The following is a 15,158-nucleotide window of genomic DNA, read 5'->3' on the forward strand; positions in this document are numbered from 1 at the left end:
TAAATAGCCCATAATACGCACGCCCCAAAGGCTCTTTTCAGAGCCCCTCAGTTTTCACTAAGAAAGAGCTGTTCTCACTAATACAGTGAATGGTGGGTGCCACCGAGTCGGTTCTAACTTTGGGATTGAGTAGAGACTTGCGGTCTAGTGTCGGACTCGTAAAAGCTGCACAGTGATGACATTCTTTTCTACTTGTTGGTAGACTGCAGTCATGCTTTATATAAACATACGCAGACTATGACAAGTCTTATGTTTGTATACACGATTTACTACAGGAAACAACTCATGTGCGACTCGCTTTAACCTTGCTAATGGAATCTCTGCCTATGTGTCATTTTAAGAACAGAATTAGAGACTAGACTCATTGCTGTTTCTAGATCCTTTCAGTATCATGTGTACCAAAAGATGAACTCTAGGGAGCTTGGGTCAACAGCTGAGAATAAGTACATTTACAGCTATTTTTACAATGAGCTCTGCCTCTAAAATTAGTTTGTCCCTTAAATTTTAAGAATGCTCTTGCTAGAGGGTTTTCATGATTTTTTTCCCCCCCAATAAGATGGGATTGAAAACTAAAAGCATGTGCAAGCAATGCAGGTCTTCACACTAAACTGGGTTTTAAACACACGCTCCCATTTCTTTGCAATGTTACCCATAATTTGTTATGATCTACACATTCAGAGAAATCCTGGTGTGGCACTGTGGGTTAATGCGCCAGATTGCAAAGCCATTTGAACTGCAAGGTCGGCGATTTAAGCTCACCAGCTGCTCCTCGGAAACCCTATACAGGGTCACTACGGGTCGGAAACAACTTGACGGCACTTAAGAACAAACACATTCAGAAACCTTTGCATAGTTAATAAAATACAAATAAACATCTTTCTGGTATTCTCTTGTCAGTAGAGATCTGATAATAGCAATGACATTACTAGTTCCACGTCCTGAAATGTTGAAGGTGGACCAATTCTTTTTGGTACTCAGTGTTACTTCCATCTTCTTTTGATAGTTCAATTTTTTTTGGTCCATGTTGTGGTTGTTAAGTACTGTTGAGTCAGTTTCAACTCATAACAACCCTGTATAGGGTTTCCAAGGAACTTCTGGTGGGTTTGAATCACTGACCTTTAGGTTAACATTTCAGTGCTTATCCAACAGTGCCATATCAGGACTACTTTTTGCCCATGTTGTAGTTAAGTTCCCCAGAGTCGAATCTGACTCATAGTGAACCTGTATAGGGTTTCTGAAGAGCAGCTAGTGGGTTTAAACTGCCGACCTTGTGGTTTACAGTCCAGTGCTGATCCTACAGCACCACACCAGGAGTCCAGAAGCCTTTTTGTCCATGTTGTTGTTAAGTGCTGTCAAGTCGGTTTTGACTCATAATGACCCTGTATAGGGTTTCTAAAGAGCAGCTGGGAGTTTTAACCACCAACCTTAAAGTTCAAACTGACCTTGTGGTTTAGTACATATTCTACAGCACCACACCAGGACTTGTACAATCCTTTGCAAATCAAGGCTTGAAATTCTCTTCAGTTCTTTGAACTTGAAAAGTACAAAGTGTATTGTTCCCTTTGGTTCTCTAACTCTAGGTCTTCGCACATTTCATTATAATACTTTGCTTTGTCTTCTCCAGCTACCCCCTGAAATCTTCTGTTCGGAACTTTTACTTTATAATTTCTTACATTTGCTTTAGCTACTCTATGTTCAAGAGCAGGTTTCAGAGTCTCTTTCTGACATCTATTTTGGTCTTTGCTGCTTTTTAAAACTGACCTTTTGCTTTCTTCATATGATATCCTTCCTTGATGTCATTTCACAACTCAACTGGTCTTTAGTCAGTGTTGTTTAATGCATCAAATCTGTTCTTGAGATGATCTCTAAATTCAGGTGGGATACACTCATGGTCAAGGAGCTCTGGTAGCATAGTGGTTATGAATCAGGCTGCTAACCTCACAGTCAGCAGTTCGAAACTACCAGCTGTTCTATGGGAGAAAGATGAGGCTTTCTGCTCCTGTACAGATTCACAGCCTCAGAAACCCTGTACAGGGTCGCTATGAGTCGGAACCGACTCTACAGCACATAACAACAACATACTCATAGTCATATTTTGGCTCTTGAGGACTTGTTTTAGTTTTCTTCAGCTTCAGTTTAAACTTGCATATAAACAATTGATGGTCTGTTCTAGTCAGCCTTGTTCTAACTGATGAAACACCTTCTTCACCACCATTTTCCACAGATGTAGTTGATTTGATTTCCTGTGTATTCCATCTAGCAAGATTCACATGTTTAGTTGAAATGTGAGAGGTTGAATAAAAAAAAAAATATTTCCAAGGAAGCAGACATTCTATCATGAGATCTCTGGTATCATTTCTAATATCAAGCCATATTGTCTAACTACTAATATTTCTTTCTTCCAACCTTGTCTTTACAATCACCAGTAATATCAATGCATCTTAATTGCATGTGTGATCAACTTCAGGCTTCCCTATTTTGAATGCTTTTCCAACTTGAAAGCCTCAACTTCAGACATTATATCAGACACAAAGTTGCACTGATATTCATAAGGTTTTCACTGGTCTTTTTTTACAAGTAGATCACCAAATCCTTCTTTCTAGTCTGTCTTATTCTGGACTCTCCTGAAACATGTCCATCAAACTGGTGGCATAGCATCACAGCAAATAAGTAACATCCTGTAATAGAGCATACTTAGAATAATTCCAGTTTTTGTTGTTGTTAAGTGCCTTAGAGTCAATCTCAACTCATAGCAACCCTGTATAGGGTTTCCAAGGAATGGCTGGTGAGTTCGAACCACCATCCCTGGGGTTCAAACCAACCTTGTGATTCAAACCGACCTTGTGGTCCAGTGCATTACCATGCAGCACCACACCAGGACTCTAAGGATGAATAATAGCAGTCCAGAAGCTCCTGGAGGGAGTGGGGGAAGGAGGGAAATGAAGGGGCCATTTTAGCCTTCCTGACAGTTTTTCTGGCTGTTGATTGTATCAGAGATTTGAACCATCATTTGATCTCTCTTATCAAGCAGCCACACAATCCTTTAATTTCCTCTCTCAAATAAACAGCAAACTTTTCCAAGCTTCATTTCAACATCATAGTCATTGTCTTAGCTCTCTTAGGCATCAGTATTTTCTTTCATTTGCTGAACCTTGGTAAACTCCAGCCCCTCAATACCAAATCTATCCTTGAAATAATCTGTTATTTATTTTTCTAAAATACGGATTGTGAGAAATGTCTATACCGACAAACCCTCAAGTAATCCAATCTGTACTCATTTTATTGAGAGTGAGGTTTCCTTTATTCAATTTTGCAAAATCGGGTGCCCAGCCTCGTAGACACGGCAGATGCCCACATGGCCCTCAACAAATGGTTTTTATTTGTAAGGCCCAATTGCCCTATAATAGTAACCAATTTTAAAGAAAGGCTCAGGCTGAAGTGGAAATTTTTTAGCATTAACAACTTCCCTGGATGCAGAAACCCCCTTCCCCCTTAACTGTAGCTAAACTTGGCTTCTGTAAAAATGCTTATGCAAATTCCTCACATCTGAGTGGGCCCACCTGACTAATAAGGACACTGCGACCAGTGGCAAAGGCTAACCTTGAGAACAGCTGGCCAAAGTTAATCTTGAAAAGTAACTGTCCCAGCAAATGTACTCCTAGCTCCCACCCTAACAGCTCATGTATACATCATACCCTTGGTTTGTACAAGATAATGTTACACTGCCTATGTGTAGATACTCTTTGAAAAACTGGGTTGGGGCTGTAGTTTTTCCTGCTTTTAGAGAGGCTGTAGTCGCTGGCCAGTTAATAAAGGCTTCGTTGCTGATCCTGAGGGTCTTGAGTGGTCATCTGGGTAAATTGAGACACAACATATTCTTGTCCCCCAAAAAGCCCCTCCTCCAGTTCCAGTTCTCCATATACAATTCTATGGTACATCCCATTTTCCCTCCTCCCAGAGAAGCCAAAATGGCTTGCCCAAGGTCTTAATGGTTGCATTTTTATTTAAATTTCCTACTCCCAGAATAGCCTGTTTAAATCAACAATCTGTCTGCCAACTCTTGCAATCTCATGAATTCCTGAAGATGGATCACAAGAGTTATTTCTCACATGAATGGATTGGACCTGATGTCTCCTGGCCACTTGCAGAGGATGGTTTTCCTGACCATTGATATTAAGTGCTGTAGAGTCGGTTCCGACCCATAGCTACCCTGTTTACGGTTTCCGAGGAGCAGTTGGTGAGCTTGCACCGCCGACCTTGCAGTTCAAAAGGCTTTGCAGTCTGGCGCCACACTAGGACTCCATTTGTTGTGGTGTACGGTGGAGTTGGTTGCCACTCATAGCAACCCTGCATAGGGTTTCCGAGGCTGTAAATCTTTACCGGAGCAGAAAGCCTCATCTTTCTCCCGCGAAACAGCTGGTAGTTTCGAACTGCTGACCGTGAGATTAGCAGCTCTATTTGTAACCACTCAAGAGCTCTGGTAGCTTAGTGATTACGAATCGGGCTGCGAACCGCAAGGTCAGCAGTTCGAAACTACCAGCTGCTCCGCGGAAGGCAGATGTGGCTTTCTGCTCCCATAAAGATTTAAAACCTCTGAAACCCTGTTCAGGGTTGCTATGTGTCGGAACCGACTTGATGGCACTTAACAACAACATTCGTAACCGCTACTCTACCAGAGCTGCTTTACAACGGATTAAATGTTAATGAGTTTAGTAAGAGCACTTGGAAAAGTGTACTGAAAGTCTGACAAAATCCGTGCTCATCTAAACAATGTGGGATTTATTTAGGTTTGAAAAGCATAGTCAGCTCAGTTCAAACTCACCAGCCGCTCCTCGGAAACCCTATACAGGATCACTGTCAGTTGGAACCGACTCGATAACATTTAACAACTGGGAGACCACGTATAATTTTCAGCAGGTTTATGAAAGGATCTAAATTAATCATTTTTTGCCCTCGTTTTAATGATTTGCCTAGGAATCAAAGAAAACCTAAATTAGATAACATACGCGACTGAAATTGAAATTTCAATCTGGGCTTTGCATTTGGGAGCAAAGATCTCCATTCCTTTTGCTGTAATGGGAAGAAAGCCACCCCGGCAATTAGTTTTCCCAAACTGCAAAATCCCTAGTCTATAAAGACATAAGCACGTGGCAACGCCATGAAGGCAGAACCGGTTTTAAAACAGGGTCTAGGTGACTGATTTGGGGGAATAGGGAACCAGTTGCCCTATGCCTGTGCTAATTATTACACTTTGAAACAAAGTTTCTACTAAACACAAGACCTTAAGTGTCTTTCCTTAGGCAAAAATCAAAAGCCTAATCTCCTTACAGACCCTTTTTTTAAACTTTCGCTTGATATTTACTAGAAATTTATTGCAACATACAACTAACTATCGCGATGTTTACAGGCAAGTAGATTCATACGCAAAGCTAAGGGGTTTTTTAAATATATATTTCCTCTTTCTTGCATGATTCATGAAAACACAAATAAGTTTGTGAACCTGTAATCTGTTTTCCTCCTTTGGCTCTTCAAAATACTTAATTTAGTACCGATGTTTTTCTCATTTAATCAAATTTCGGAGACTAACAAACACAATTTAAAAGTGCAACCCTGACCGGCGTCTGCCAGAGGGCGGTGGATTGACTGCTCCACCAATCACAAGACAGCACCGGCTTATATAAGCCCCGGGCCGGAGCGAGCTAGCATTGCAAAATTTGTTCTCCTTGGATTCGAAACCTTCTCTGGTAGATTTTCTTATCGCCATGTCGGAGACGGCGCCTACCGAGACCGCCGCCCCAGCGCCGGTGGAGAAGTCTCCCGCCAAGAAGAAGGCAACCAAGAAGTCAGCTGGTGGCGCTGCGAAGCGCAAGGCCACCGGGCCTCCTGTCTCTGAGCTGATCACTAAAGCTGTGGCAGCTTCCAAAGAGCGCAATGGCCTCTCCTTGGCCGCTCTTAAGAAAGCGCTAGCAGCCGGGGGCTACGATGTGGAGAAGAACAATAGCCGCATCAAACTTGGCCTGAAGAGCCTGGTGAACAAGGGCACCCTGGTGCAAACCAAGGGCACCGGCGCTTCGGGCTCCTTTAAGCTCAATAAGAAGGCAGCCTCTGGGGAAGCCAAGCCAAAAACTAAGAAAGCAGGCGCCGCTAAGGCCAAGAAGCCCGCTGGAGCTACTCCTAAAAAGCCCAAGAAGGCTACAGGAGCCAAAAAGGCAGTGAAGAAAACACCCAAGAAGGCGAAGAAGCCCGCTACAGCAGGAGTTAAGAAAGTGGCCAAGAGCCCAAAGAAGGCCAAATCTGCTGCCAAACCGAAAAAGGCTAAGACCTCTGCTAAGCCAAAGGCAGTGAAGGCTAAGGCAGCAAAACCTAAAGCCTCCAAGCCTAAGGCAGCGAAGCCTAAAGCTGCAAAGGCTAAGAAGGCTACTCCTAAGAAGAAGTAAGAACTTCCTGTTACACCTAACCCCAAAGGCTCTTTTCAGAGCCACCCAAATATACCTGTGAAAAAGCTGTGCACTGTCACACACAATTAGTGTCTTGTTTTTATATGCATGGAGTTTTTGGTTCTCCCTCAAATTTTGCTCGAACCTGCTTAGAAGGATGGATCCTTTACATCAAAAGCAGTGGTGACAGGTTGGCTGTGGCTCCAAAAGTAGTAAATGACCTATTTGCCTTTGAGAGAGCGAATGTGACTGCCGCAACTGCTGATCGTTGTTGCGGATGGCGAAAAATTAATGCATGTTTTGCCTAGAGCTGCGTGGCCGGCCAGCTAAGTCTTGGCTGTTAGGTGCCCTAGCGCCCGCGCCGACGCGCTTGGAGTAGTTACCCTTAGGAAAAAATACGGTGCACACGGCTGACTGGGAACTGGAGCCTGGCACGAGAAGAGCGAGTTTTGCCTTGGCGCGAGCCTTACTCTGCCTTGTTTGATGTGTCCAGACATGACCACAGTAATCCACTGCATTGGAAGGCAAATTCAGACTAAAATCCTAGAGCTCTCGTACAAGTAGCATTTCTAGGCGCGAAAATAAAGCTATGCTATTGGCTAAAATTAATTTTAATTAAACCAATGGAATTATGACGTAAAGCACGTTTATTTTGATTGGACAACATTTTGATACGTCATCTCAGAAATCACCAATAATAGGCATGACTACTGAACGCCTTGTTTGCTTAAGATCTGAGAATAAAAGGACCCTGTCCAGCGGGTTTTTCATTCTTCTACATTCTCATTCTCTCGTCGATAACCTCCATCATGCCTGAGCCTGCCAAGTCTGCTCCTGCCCCGAAGAAGGGCTCCAAGAAGGCTGTGACTAAGGTACAGAAAAAGGATGGCAAGAAGCGCAAGCGCAGCCGCAAGGAGAGCTACTCCGTCTACGTGTACAAAGTGCTGAAGCAGGTCCACCCCGACACCGGCATTTCTTCCAAGGCCATGGGCATCATGAACTCCTTCGTGAACGACATCTTCGAACGTATCGCAGGTGAGGCTTCTCGCCTGGCGCATTACAACAAGCGCTCGACCATCACGTCCCGGGAGATCCAAACCGCTGTGCGCCTGCTGCTGCCGGGGGAGCTGGCCAAGCACGCCGTGTCCGAGGGCACCAAGGCTGTCACCAAGTACACCAGCTCCAAGTGAGCCACAAGTCTGTGGCCTTAACTAATTGTTGAAATCTCACCCCAACGGCTCTTTTCAGAGCCACTAAGCTTTCCAAAAAGAACTGACATTCGTTTTACTACCCATTGTAAATGCATTTTTAATTAGTCTAATTGCACCTTGGAGTCCTGGTTTGGCGCTGTGGGTTAATGCGCTGGACTGCAATGGCAATCTAAACCGCCAGGGTCGGCGGTTCAAGTTCACCAGCCGCTCCTTGGAAACCCTATGCGGGTCAACCCAACGGCATTTGGCATTTAACTGTTGTACCTTGGTGGTTATCGGTTCCGACTTAGAGACCATATGTTGGTTATCCAAGGCTCATCTTTCTCCCGCCGAGTGACTAGTAGGTTTGAACTGCTGACTTTGCAGTTAGCAACCATTGTGTAGCCTGTTGAGCTACGATGACTCCTTTTCAATTAGTGCAAAAGTTATTTTGGTTTATAATATTAAGGTACATGATGCCAAGTTTCCAGACATTAGAAACTATATTTCTTATTCACCTAACATTCTAACGAATTAATGCAGAGATTTAATAATTAAGCTGCTTATGTGGAGTTAAGTGTGCTTAAATGGACTTAACTGTGGAGCTGTAGGCTGTAAAGAACTACAATGTCAACGATTCAAACCCTAGGAAATCCTGTACAGGGTCGCTATGAGTCGGAATTGACTCGATGGCACTTAATAAACGACTAAGTAAACCTCAAATACTCTTAAAAATATCAGTCTCTAGTGAAAATGGAAGCTGAATGTCAATTTACCTTAGAGATTACACCTTCAATCTCAGGCCTTCAATAATAAGGAGCTCTGTGAATTATAAGACGAACATTAGGTTAAAATAAACCATTCCCCAGATAATTTTCTCTTTAGAATTCTCTTTTTTGGGGGGGAAGTAGGGGGGAGCAGAAAAGTAGGAGTAAAGATTTAGGGTTAAGGTTGTTGCGTGCCATCGAGTCAATTCTGATCCATAGCAACCCTGTATAGGGTTTCCAAGGAGAAGCTGGTGAGCTTGAGCCACTGACTTTGCAGTTCAAATCAACTTTTCAGTCCAGCGAATTAACCCACAGTGCCACATTTAGGGCTATGGTTATGGTTAGTTTTAGGGATTGGGCAGCTAGAGTTTTGGATTAAGGCTGAGTCTAGTTTTAGGGCTGGGGTTAGGTTGTTTTACTAATATTTCTTGAAAGTTACTTGATTTCTTTATTTGGAAGTTTTGTACCTACATTATTCCCTCTTTCTACTTTGTATTCTTTGTTGTTGTAAACGGATGTTTCTGGTTCCCTATTTTCATTCTTTTTAAAGTTTGTGACACTGTAGGTTAATGAACTGGACTGCAGGGGCCGCGGTTACAAGCTCACCAGCCACTCTTTGGAATTCCTATACAGGGTTACTATGAGTTGGAACCTACTTGACAGCAATTTAATAAGTTTGTTTTAAGAATATCGATGTGGTGCTGCGGGATAATGCACTGACCGAAAAAGTCCGTTTGAACCTCATGGTCTACGGCTCAAACCCACCAATTGCTCCTTGTAAACCCTAGAAAGGGTCACTATGAATCTATGAATCTGAGCCCACTTGAAGGCACTTAACAACAATAGCTGGTTTAAATTCTGGGTGATATTGTCATGCATGTTCATTTCAGGCTGTCTGCTGTCATTGGTTCTCTGTCCAGAGAACTCCCATTAGTATTTTTTGTAAGATTTGCTCTAGTTTTTACAAACTTTTTCGAATTCTGTTTATCTAGGAACATCCTAATTTTGCCATCGTATTTGATGGACCATTTTTCTACATATATGATTTATGGTTGGCATCCCCTTTTCCCCTCCCCCCCTTCTGGAGTTTTATATATGTCATTTCATTGTCTTCTTGCCTGCATGGTTTCTGCTGAAAAATCAGAGCTTATTCTTAATAATTCTCCTTCTAGGTAACAATTTTTCCTGAGCTGCTCTCAGGATTCTTTCCTTGTCTCTGGCTTTGAAAAGTTTAATTATAATACATCAGTGATTTTCTTTTTGAGTTTATCTTGTTTGGAACCTGTTCAACTTCTTGAATGGAGTTCATTTAACTTCTTGAGGCATAGCTTCTCATCTTTCATGATGTTAGGGGAGTTTTATCCCAAAAACTCTTATACGAGTCTCTCTCTTTGGAGGAGTGTGGCCTCTTTCTGCTCTGAAATTCCAATCACACATGAAGTATTCCTCTTGAAAGTGTTCCAAATAAATCTTGGGCTTATTTCAGAACTTTTTGTTCTTTCTTCTAATTGCTCCTCTAGCAAATAAATATTGAACAATTTGTGTTCAAGCTAACTAATTGAGCCTTCTATTGATTCAGTTGTATTTCTTTGCCCTTTTAATATGTTCTGAAGTCTTAGCATTAATCTTCTGGTCATCTATTTGCTGTTTTTGTATGGTTTCAACTTTTTCATTTATTTTTTCAGCTTGTTCTTGTAGTGTTTTCCTCAATTCTTGTAAAGTTTTGTCTGTAATTTCATCTGTAGTTTTCTTGATCACTCTCTCAATCCTTTGAAGGTACATAAATATCACTCTTTAGCAGATATTTCTGATAGCATATTTTCTGACACTGTATTTTGATCATTTGAAGCACTCTCTTGTTCCTTCATAAAAGCTGAAATTGTTGTCTCCAAGACATTGTGGTGGCCATTGAGTGCCTGGGTAGTGCAAATAGTTAATGCATTTAACTGTATAACTCAATTGGAAGTTTCAGTTCACCCAGAGACACCTCAGAAGAAAGACCTGTCAATCTACTTCTGAAAAATCAGTCATTGAAAACCCTATGGAGTACAGTTCTACTCTGTCATAGGCATATGGGTTGCCATGAGTCAGGGTAAACTCAATGGCCACTTGAAACTAGTAAGGATGCATGCATGTTGGTGCTGTTAAGTGCCCATCAAGTCAGTTCCAACCCATAGCCACCCTGTATAGGGTTTCCAAGGAGCAGTTGGTGAACTTGATACGCCAACCTTGTGGTCCAAACGGACTCTGCAATCCAGCGCATTAACCCATAGTCCCACACCAGGAATCCAGGATACATGTATTTATGGTTATAATTTAAAACACAATAACAATGGATAGGTAGATTAAAATATTGTTATTGTTCATATGCAAGTTCAGGCTGAAGCTGAAGAAAATTAAAACAAGTCCATGAGAGACAAAATATGACCATGAACATATTGTCCTACATGAATTGAAAGATCATCTCAAGAACAGATTTGATGCATTAGACACTAAAGACCAAAGACCAAAAGAGTTGTGGGATGACATCAAAAGCATCAAACAGGATGAAAGCAAAAGGTCTTAGGAAAACAAGAAAGACAGAAAAAACTAAAATAGAAGTCAGAAGAGACTCTGAAACTTGCTTTCCAGTGTAGAGATGCTAAAAGCAAATGGAAGAAATGAGAAAATAAATGCTGAACAGGAAAGTTTAAAGGACAACATAAAAAGAAGACAAAGTCAAGTATTATAAATAATTGTGCAAAGATATGGAGTTAGAAAACCAAAGGGGAAGAACAAGCTCAGTATTTCTCAAACTAAAAGAACTGAAGTAAAAAGTCAAGCCTCGAGTTGCAATATTGAAGGATTCAATGGATCAGACATACTTTGTTCTATTGTGTCACTATGAGTCAGAACTGACTTGAAGGCACCTAACAACAAACATAGGCGAAATACTGAACCGAAAGCATCAAAAGAAGATGTAAGGAATACACAATCACTGTACTAAAAAGAAATAGTCTGTGTTCAACCATTTCAAGAGGTAGTATGTAATCAAGAGCCAATGGTACTAAAGGAAGAAGTCCAAGGTGCATTGAGGGCATTGGCAAAGAATGAGGAATTGATGAAAGACAAATTGAAATCTTTCAACAAATTGATGCCATACTGCAGGCACTAATCTATGCCAAAAAATTTGGATGATAGCTACTTGGTCAACTGATTGGAAGAAATCCGTATTTGTGCCCATTCCAAAGAGAGGTGACCCAATGGAATGTGGTAGTCATTGGACAATATCATTAATATCACCTGCAAGTAAAATTTTGATAAAGATACTTCAAAAATGGTTGCAACAGTACACTAACAGGGAACTGCCAGAGGTTCAAATTGGATTCAGACAAGAGCATGGAATGAGGGTATCGTTGCTGACATCAGGTAGATCTTGGTTGAAAGTAGAGACTACATTTTAACAAGATCCCAAGGTGATTCCTATGTGTATGTAAGACTCACCACTCCAAAATAATTAAGGATGATAATTAATGAAATGGAGTCCTGGTGTGGCGCTGTGGGCTACCATGTAAGACTGCAAAGTCGTTAGAACTAAAAGGTCAGTCGGTGGTTCAAGCTAAACAGCTGCTCCTTGGAAACCTTATACAGGGTTGCTATGGGTCAGAATCAACTCAACAGCATTTAACAACAACAATTAATGAAATAGAGCTCTGGGTAGTGCAAATGTTTTATATACTCAATTATATGTAAATAATCACCCGGGTATCATGTTAATATGTAGATTCTGATTCAATATACCTGCAGTGGTAATGCAAATTCTCAGCGGGTATCCAACCAGATGAACTGCTTCGAAGCCCTGACTTAGGGTCAGGAAGAAGCCTGCTTCATTTAGTAAACACTGTTGTTGTTAAGTGCTGTGGAGTCAACTCTGACTCATAGTGACCCTGTGTAGGGTATTCGAGGAGCAGCTGATAGGTCTGAATCACCAACCTTGTGGTTAGCAGCCTAGTTCTTCTCCTACAGCACCACACCAGATTCCCTATTGTTGTTAAGTACCATCGGATCAGTTCAGAATCGTTGTTGTTAAGTGCTATGAAGTTGGTTCTGACTCATAACAAGCCTGTATAAAATTTCTGAGGAGCACCTGGTGGCTTTGAGGCACCGATCTTGTGGTTAGCAGTCCAGTGCTTATCATACATACAGTGCCACACCAGGAGTCTACCAGGACACCTGTTGTTAAATTCTGTCGAATCAGTTCTGACTCATAGCTACCCTGTTTATGGTTTCCAAGGAGCAGCCAGTGGGTTTGCACTACCAACTCTGTGGTTCAGTGCTGATCCTACAGCACCACACCAAAAGTCCACCAGGACCCCTAGGGAACTATTAAGGGTGTCTTTGAAGCTGAGACAGACTACAGTGACTCCCATCTTGTAAGGAGAGAGGTCTGTAATGCTAACCTTGGTCTGTACTCTACTTCAGGTTGTTGTTTGTTATTAAGTGCCATTGAGTTGGTTCCAACTCATAGCGACCCTATATAGGGTTTCCGAGGAGCTGCTGATAAGCTTGAACCATGGACCTTGTTAACACCCACCCAAGGGCTATTATAGGACTAAGGAAGTTCCTGAAGTTCTCCCTGAAGGATCAGCACAACTTGTAATAAGCAGTACAATGAAGAAATTTCTGAAAGTCCTTGCAACTCCACCAAATGCTCCAAATCACTGTAAATTCTCTTTTCCTTTTCGTCCCAGGGAAGAAGTCTTTGAAGGACACACAGTTCCCCTGCCTCCTGTATATCTGATATACATTAAGCTTTGCTTGCTTTACCATACCCCTGTCTCCCAGTAATAATCTTTTCTCATAGCAGGCAGCAAGAGCAGCCATTTTTCAGTATCATCTTTGTCAGTCATTTCCAAGAACATTAAATGATGGGGGATTTTTCATCGCTGTTTATAGGATCACAAGGCTTGGGTAAACTTCTGCTTTGAATACGTGTGTTCATGTTGTTGTTGTTATGTGCCGTGGAGTCGGTTCCGACTCATAGTGACCCTGCACAGGGTTTCCGAGGCTGTTGATCTTTACAGGAGCAGAACGCCTCATCTTTCTCCCGCGGAACTGCTGGTAGTTTCAAACTGCTGATCTTACGGTTCGCAGCCCGATTCGTAACCACTACGATACCAGAGCTCCTTATGTGTGTTCATACACACACACATATATATACACACATATATATGTAGTTCTGGTGTGGTGCTACAGGATAATTCGCTGTACTGCAAGGTGAGTTTGAACCTCAAGGTCAGTGGTTCAAACCCACCAACTGCTCATCAGAAACTCTATTCAGGGTCGCTATGGACCCGACTCAAATGCACTTAACAACATATATATATACATATACTATACGTACACTCATTTTATATATATATATATATATACATATAGTCCTGGTGTGGTGTTGTGGGTTAATGCACCAGACTGCAAAGCCGTTTGAACTGCAAGGTTGGTGGTTCAAGCTCACCAACAGCTCCTTGGAAACCCTATACAGGGTCGCTGTGGGTCAGAACTGACTCAACAGCACCCCTCAACAACAACAACATATACATATTGTTGTTGTTAAGTGTTGTCAAGTCAGTTCCAACACATAGTGACCTTATGCATTACAGAATGAAACACTTCCATGTCCTGTACCATCCTCACAATCTTTGTTAAACTTAAGCCCATTACTGCTGCCACTATGTCAATCCTTCTTATTGGGGGCCTTCCTCTGTTTTGCTGACCCTCCACTTTACCTAGCATGATTGCTTCTCCACAGACAGGTCCCTCCTGTTAACATGTCCAAAGTATGAGAAGTAAAGTCTGGCCATCCTGGCTTCTAAGGCATATGCTGGGTGTACTTGTCCCAACACAGACAAGTTTGTTTGTTCTTCTGATATGCCATGGTACTCTCAATATTCTTCTCCAATACCATAACTTAAATGCATCAATTCTTTTACAGTGGACCTCATTCACTGTCCAACATTCACATGCATATGAAACAACTGAGAATTCGATGGCTTGAGCTCAGGTGCACCTTAGTCCTCTGACACATTTGCTCTTCAACACTTTAAAGAGGTCTTACACAGCATATTCGTTGAATGCAATATACCATTTGATTTCTTGGCTGCTACTTCCATGAATATTTATAGTAGATCCAAGCAAAATGAAATCTTTGACAACTTCAATCTTTTCTCCATTTATATGGATCAGTGGTGAGGATTTTAGTTTTCTTACACAGAGGTGCAAACCATACCAAAGGCTGTGGTCTTTGATCTTCATTAGTATTTTAAGTCCTCTTTCCTTTGAGCAAGCAAGGTTGTATCAACTGTATATCACAGGTTGTTAATAAATCTTCTTCCAGTACTGATTGATGCCATGCTCTTCTTCATATAATCCACCTTCTTGGATTATTTGTTCCACGTACACATTGAATGTTCTTGTTGTTAGGTGCCGTCAAGTCAGTACCGACTCATAGCAACTTTATGCACAGCAGAATGAAACACTCACTGCCCAATTCTGGGTCAATCTCACTCACTACTGCTGCTACATTTGAGTCCATCGATGCTGTCACTTGGCCAATCCATCTCATTGGAGGACTTCTTCTTTTTCTCTGACCCTCCATTTCCACCTTACCAAATAATGATATCCTTCTCCAGCGATTGGTCCCTCCTGACAATATGTCCAAAGTATGAGAGATGGAGTTTGGCCATCTTGTCCTCCAAGGAGCACTCTGACTGCACTTCTTTCAAAAC

General features: G+C 41.9%; 2 protein-coding genes across 2 annotated transcripts; both read left to right on the top strand.

Moving 5' to 3' along the window:
- The first annotated feature begins 5,762 nt into the window (after positions 1-5,762).
- LOC102815278 (histone H1.5-like) lies at positions 5,763-6,437 on the top strand. Its single transcript, XM_006872789.1, has one exon. The coding sequence runs from the start codon at positions 5,763-5,765 to the stop codon at positions 6,435-6,437; it is 675 nt and encodes a 224-aa protein (XP_006872851.1).
- Positions 6,438-7,242: 805 nt separating this feature from the next.
- LOC102814908 (histone H2B type 2-F-like) lies at positions 7,243-7,630 on the top strand. The gene has a single exon (XM_006872788.1). The coding sequence runs from the start codon at positions 7,247-7,249 to the stop codon at positions 7,625-7,627; it is 381 nt and encodes a 126-aa protein (XP_006872850.1). The 5' UTR covers positions 7,243-7,246; the 3' UTR covers positions 7,628-7,630.
- The last annotated feature ends 7,528 nt before the right edge of the window (positions 7,631-15,158 follow it).

The sequence above is a fragment of the Chrysochloris asiatica genome, unplaced genomic scaffold (assembly GCF_000296735.1).
Source record: "Chrysochloris asiatica unplaced genomic scaffold, ChrAsi1.0 scaffold00213, whole genome shotgun sequence".
Taxonomy (NCBI): Eukaryota; Metazoa; Chordata; class Mammalia; order Afrosoricida; family Chrysochloridae; genus Chrysochloris; species Chrysochloris asiatica.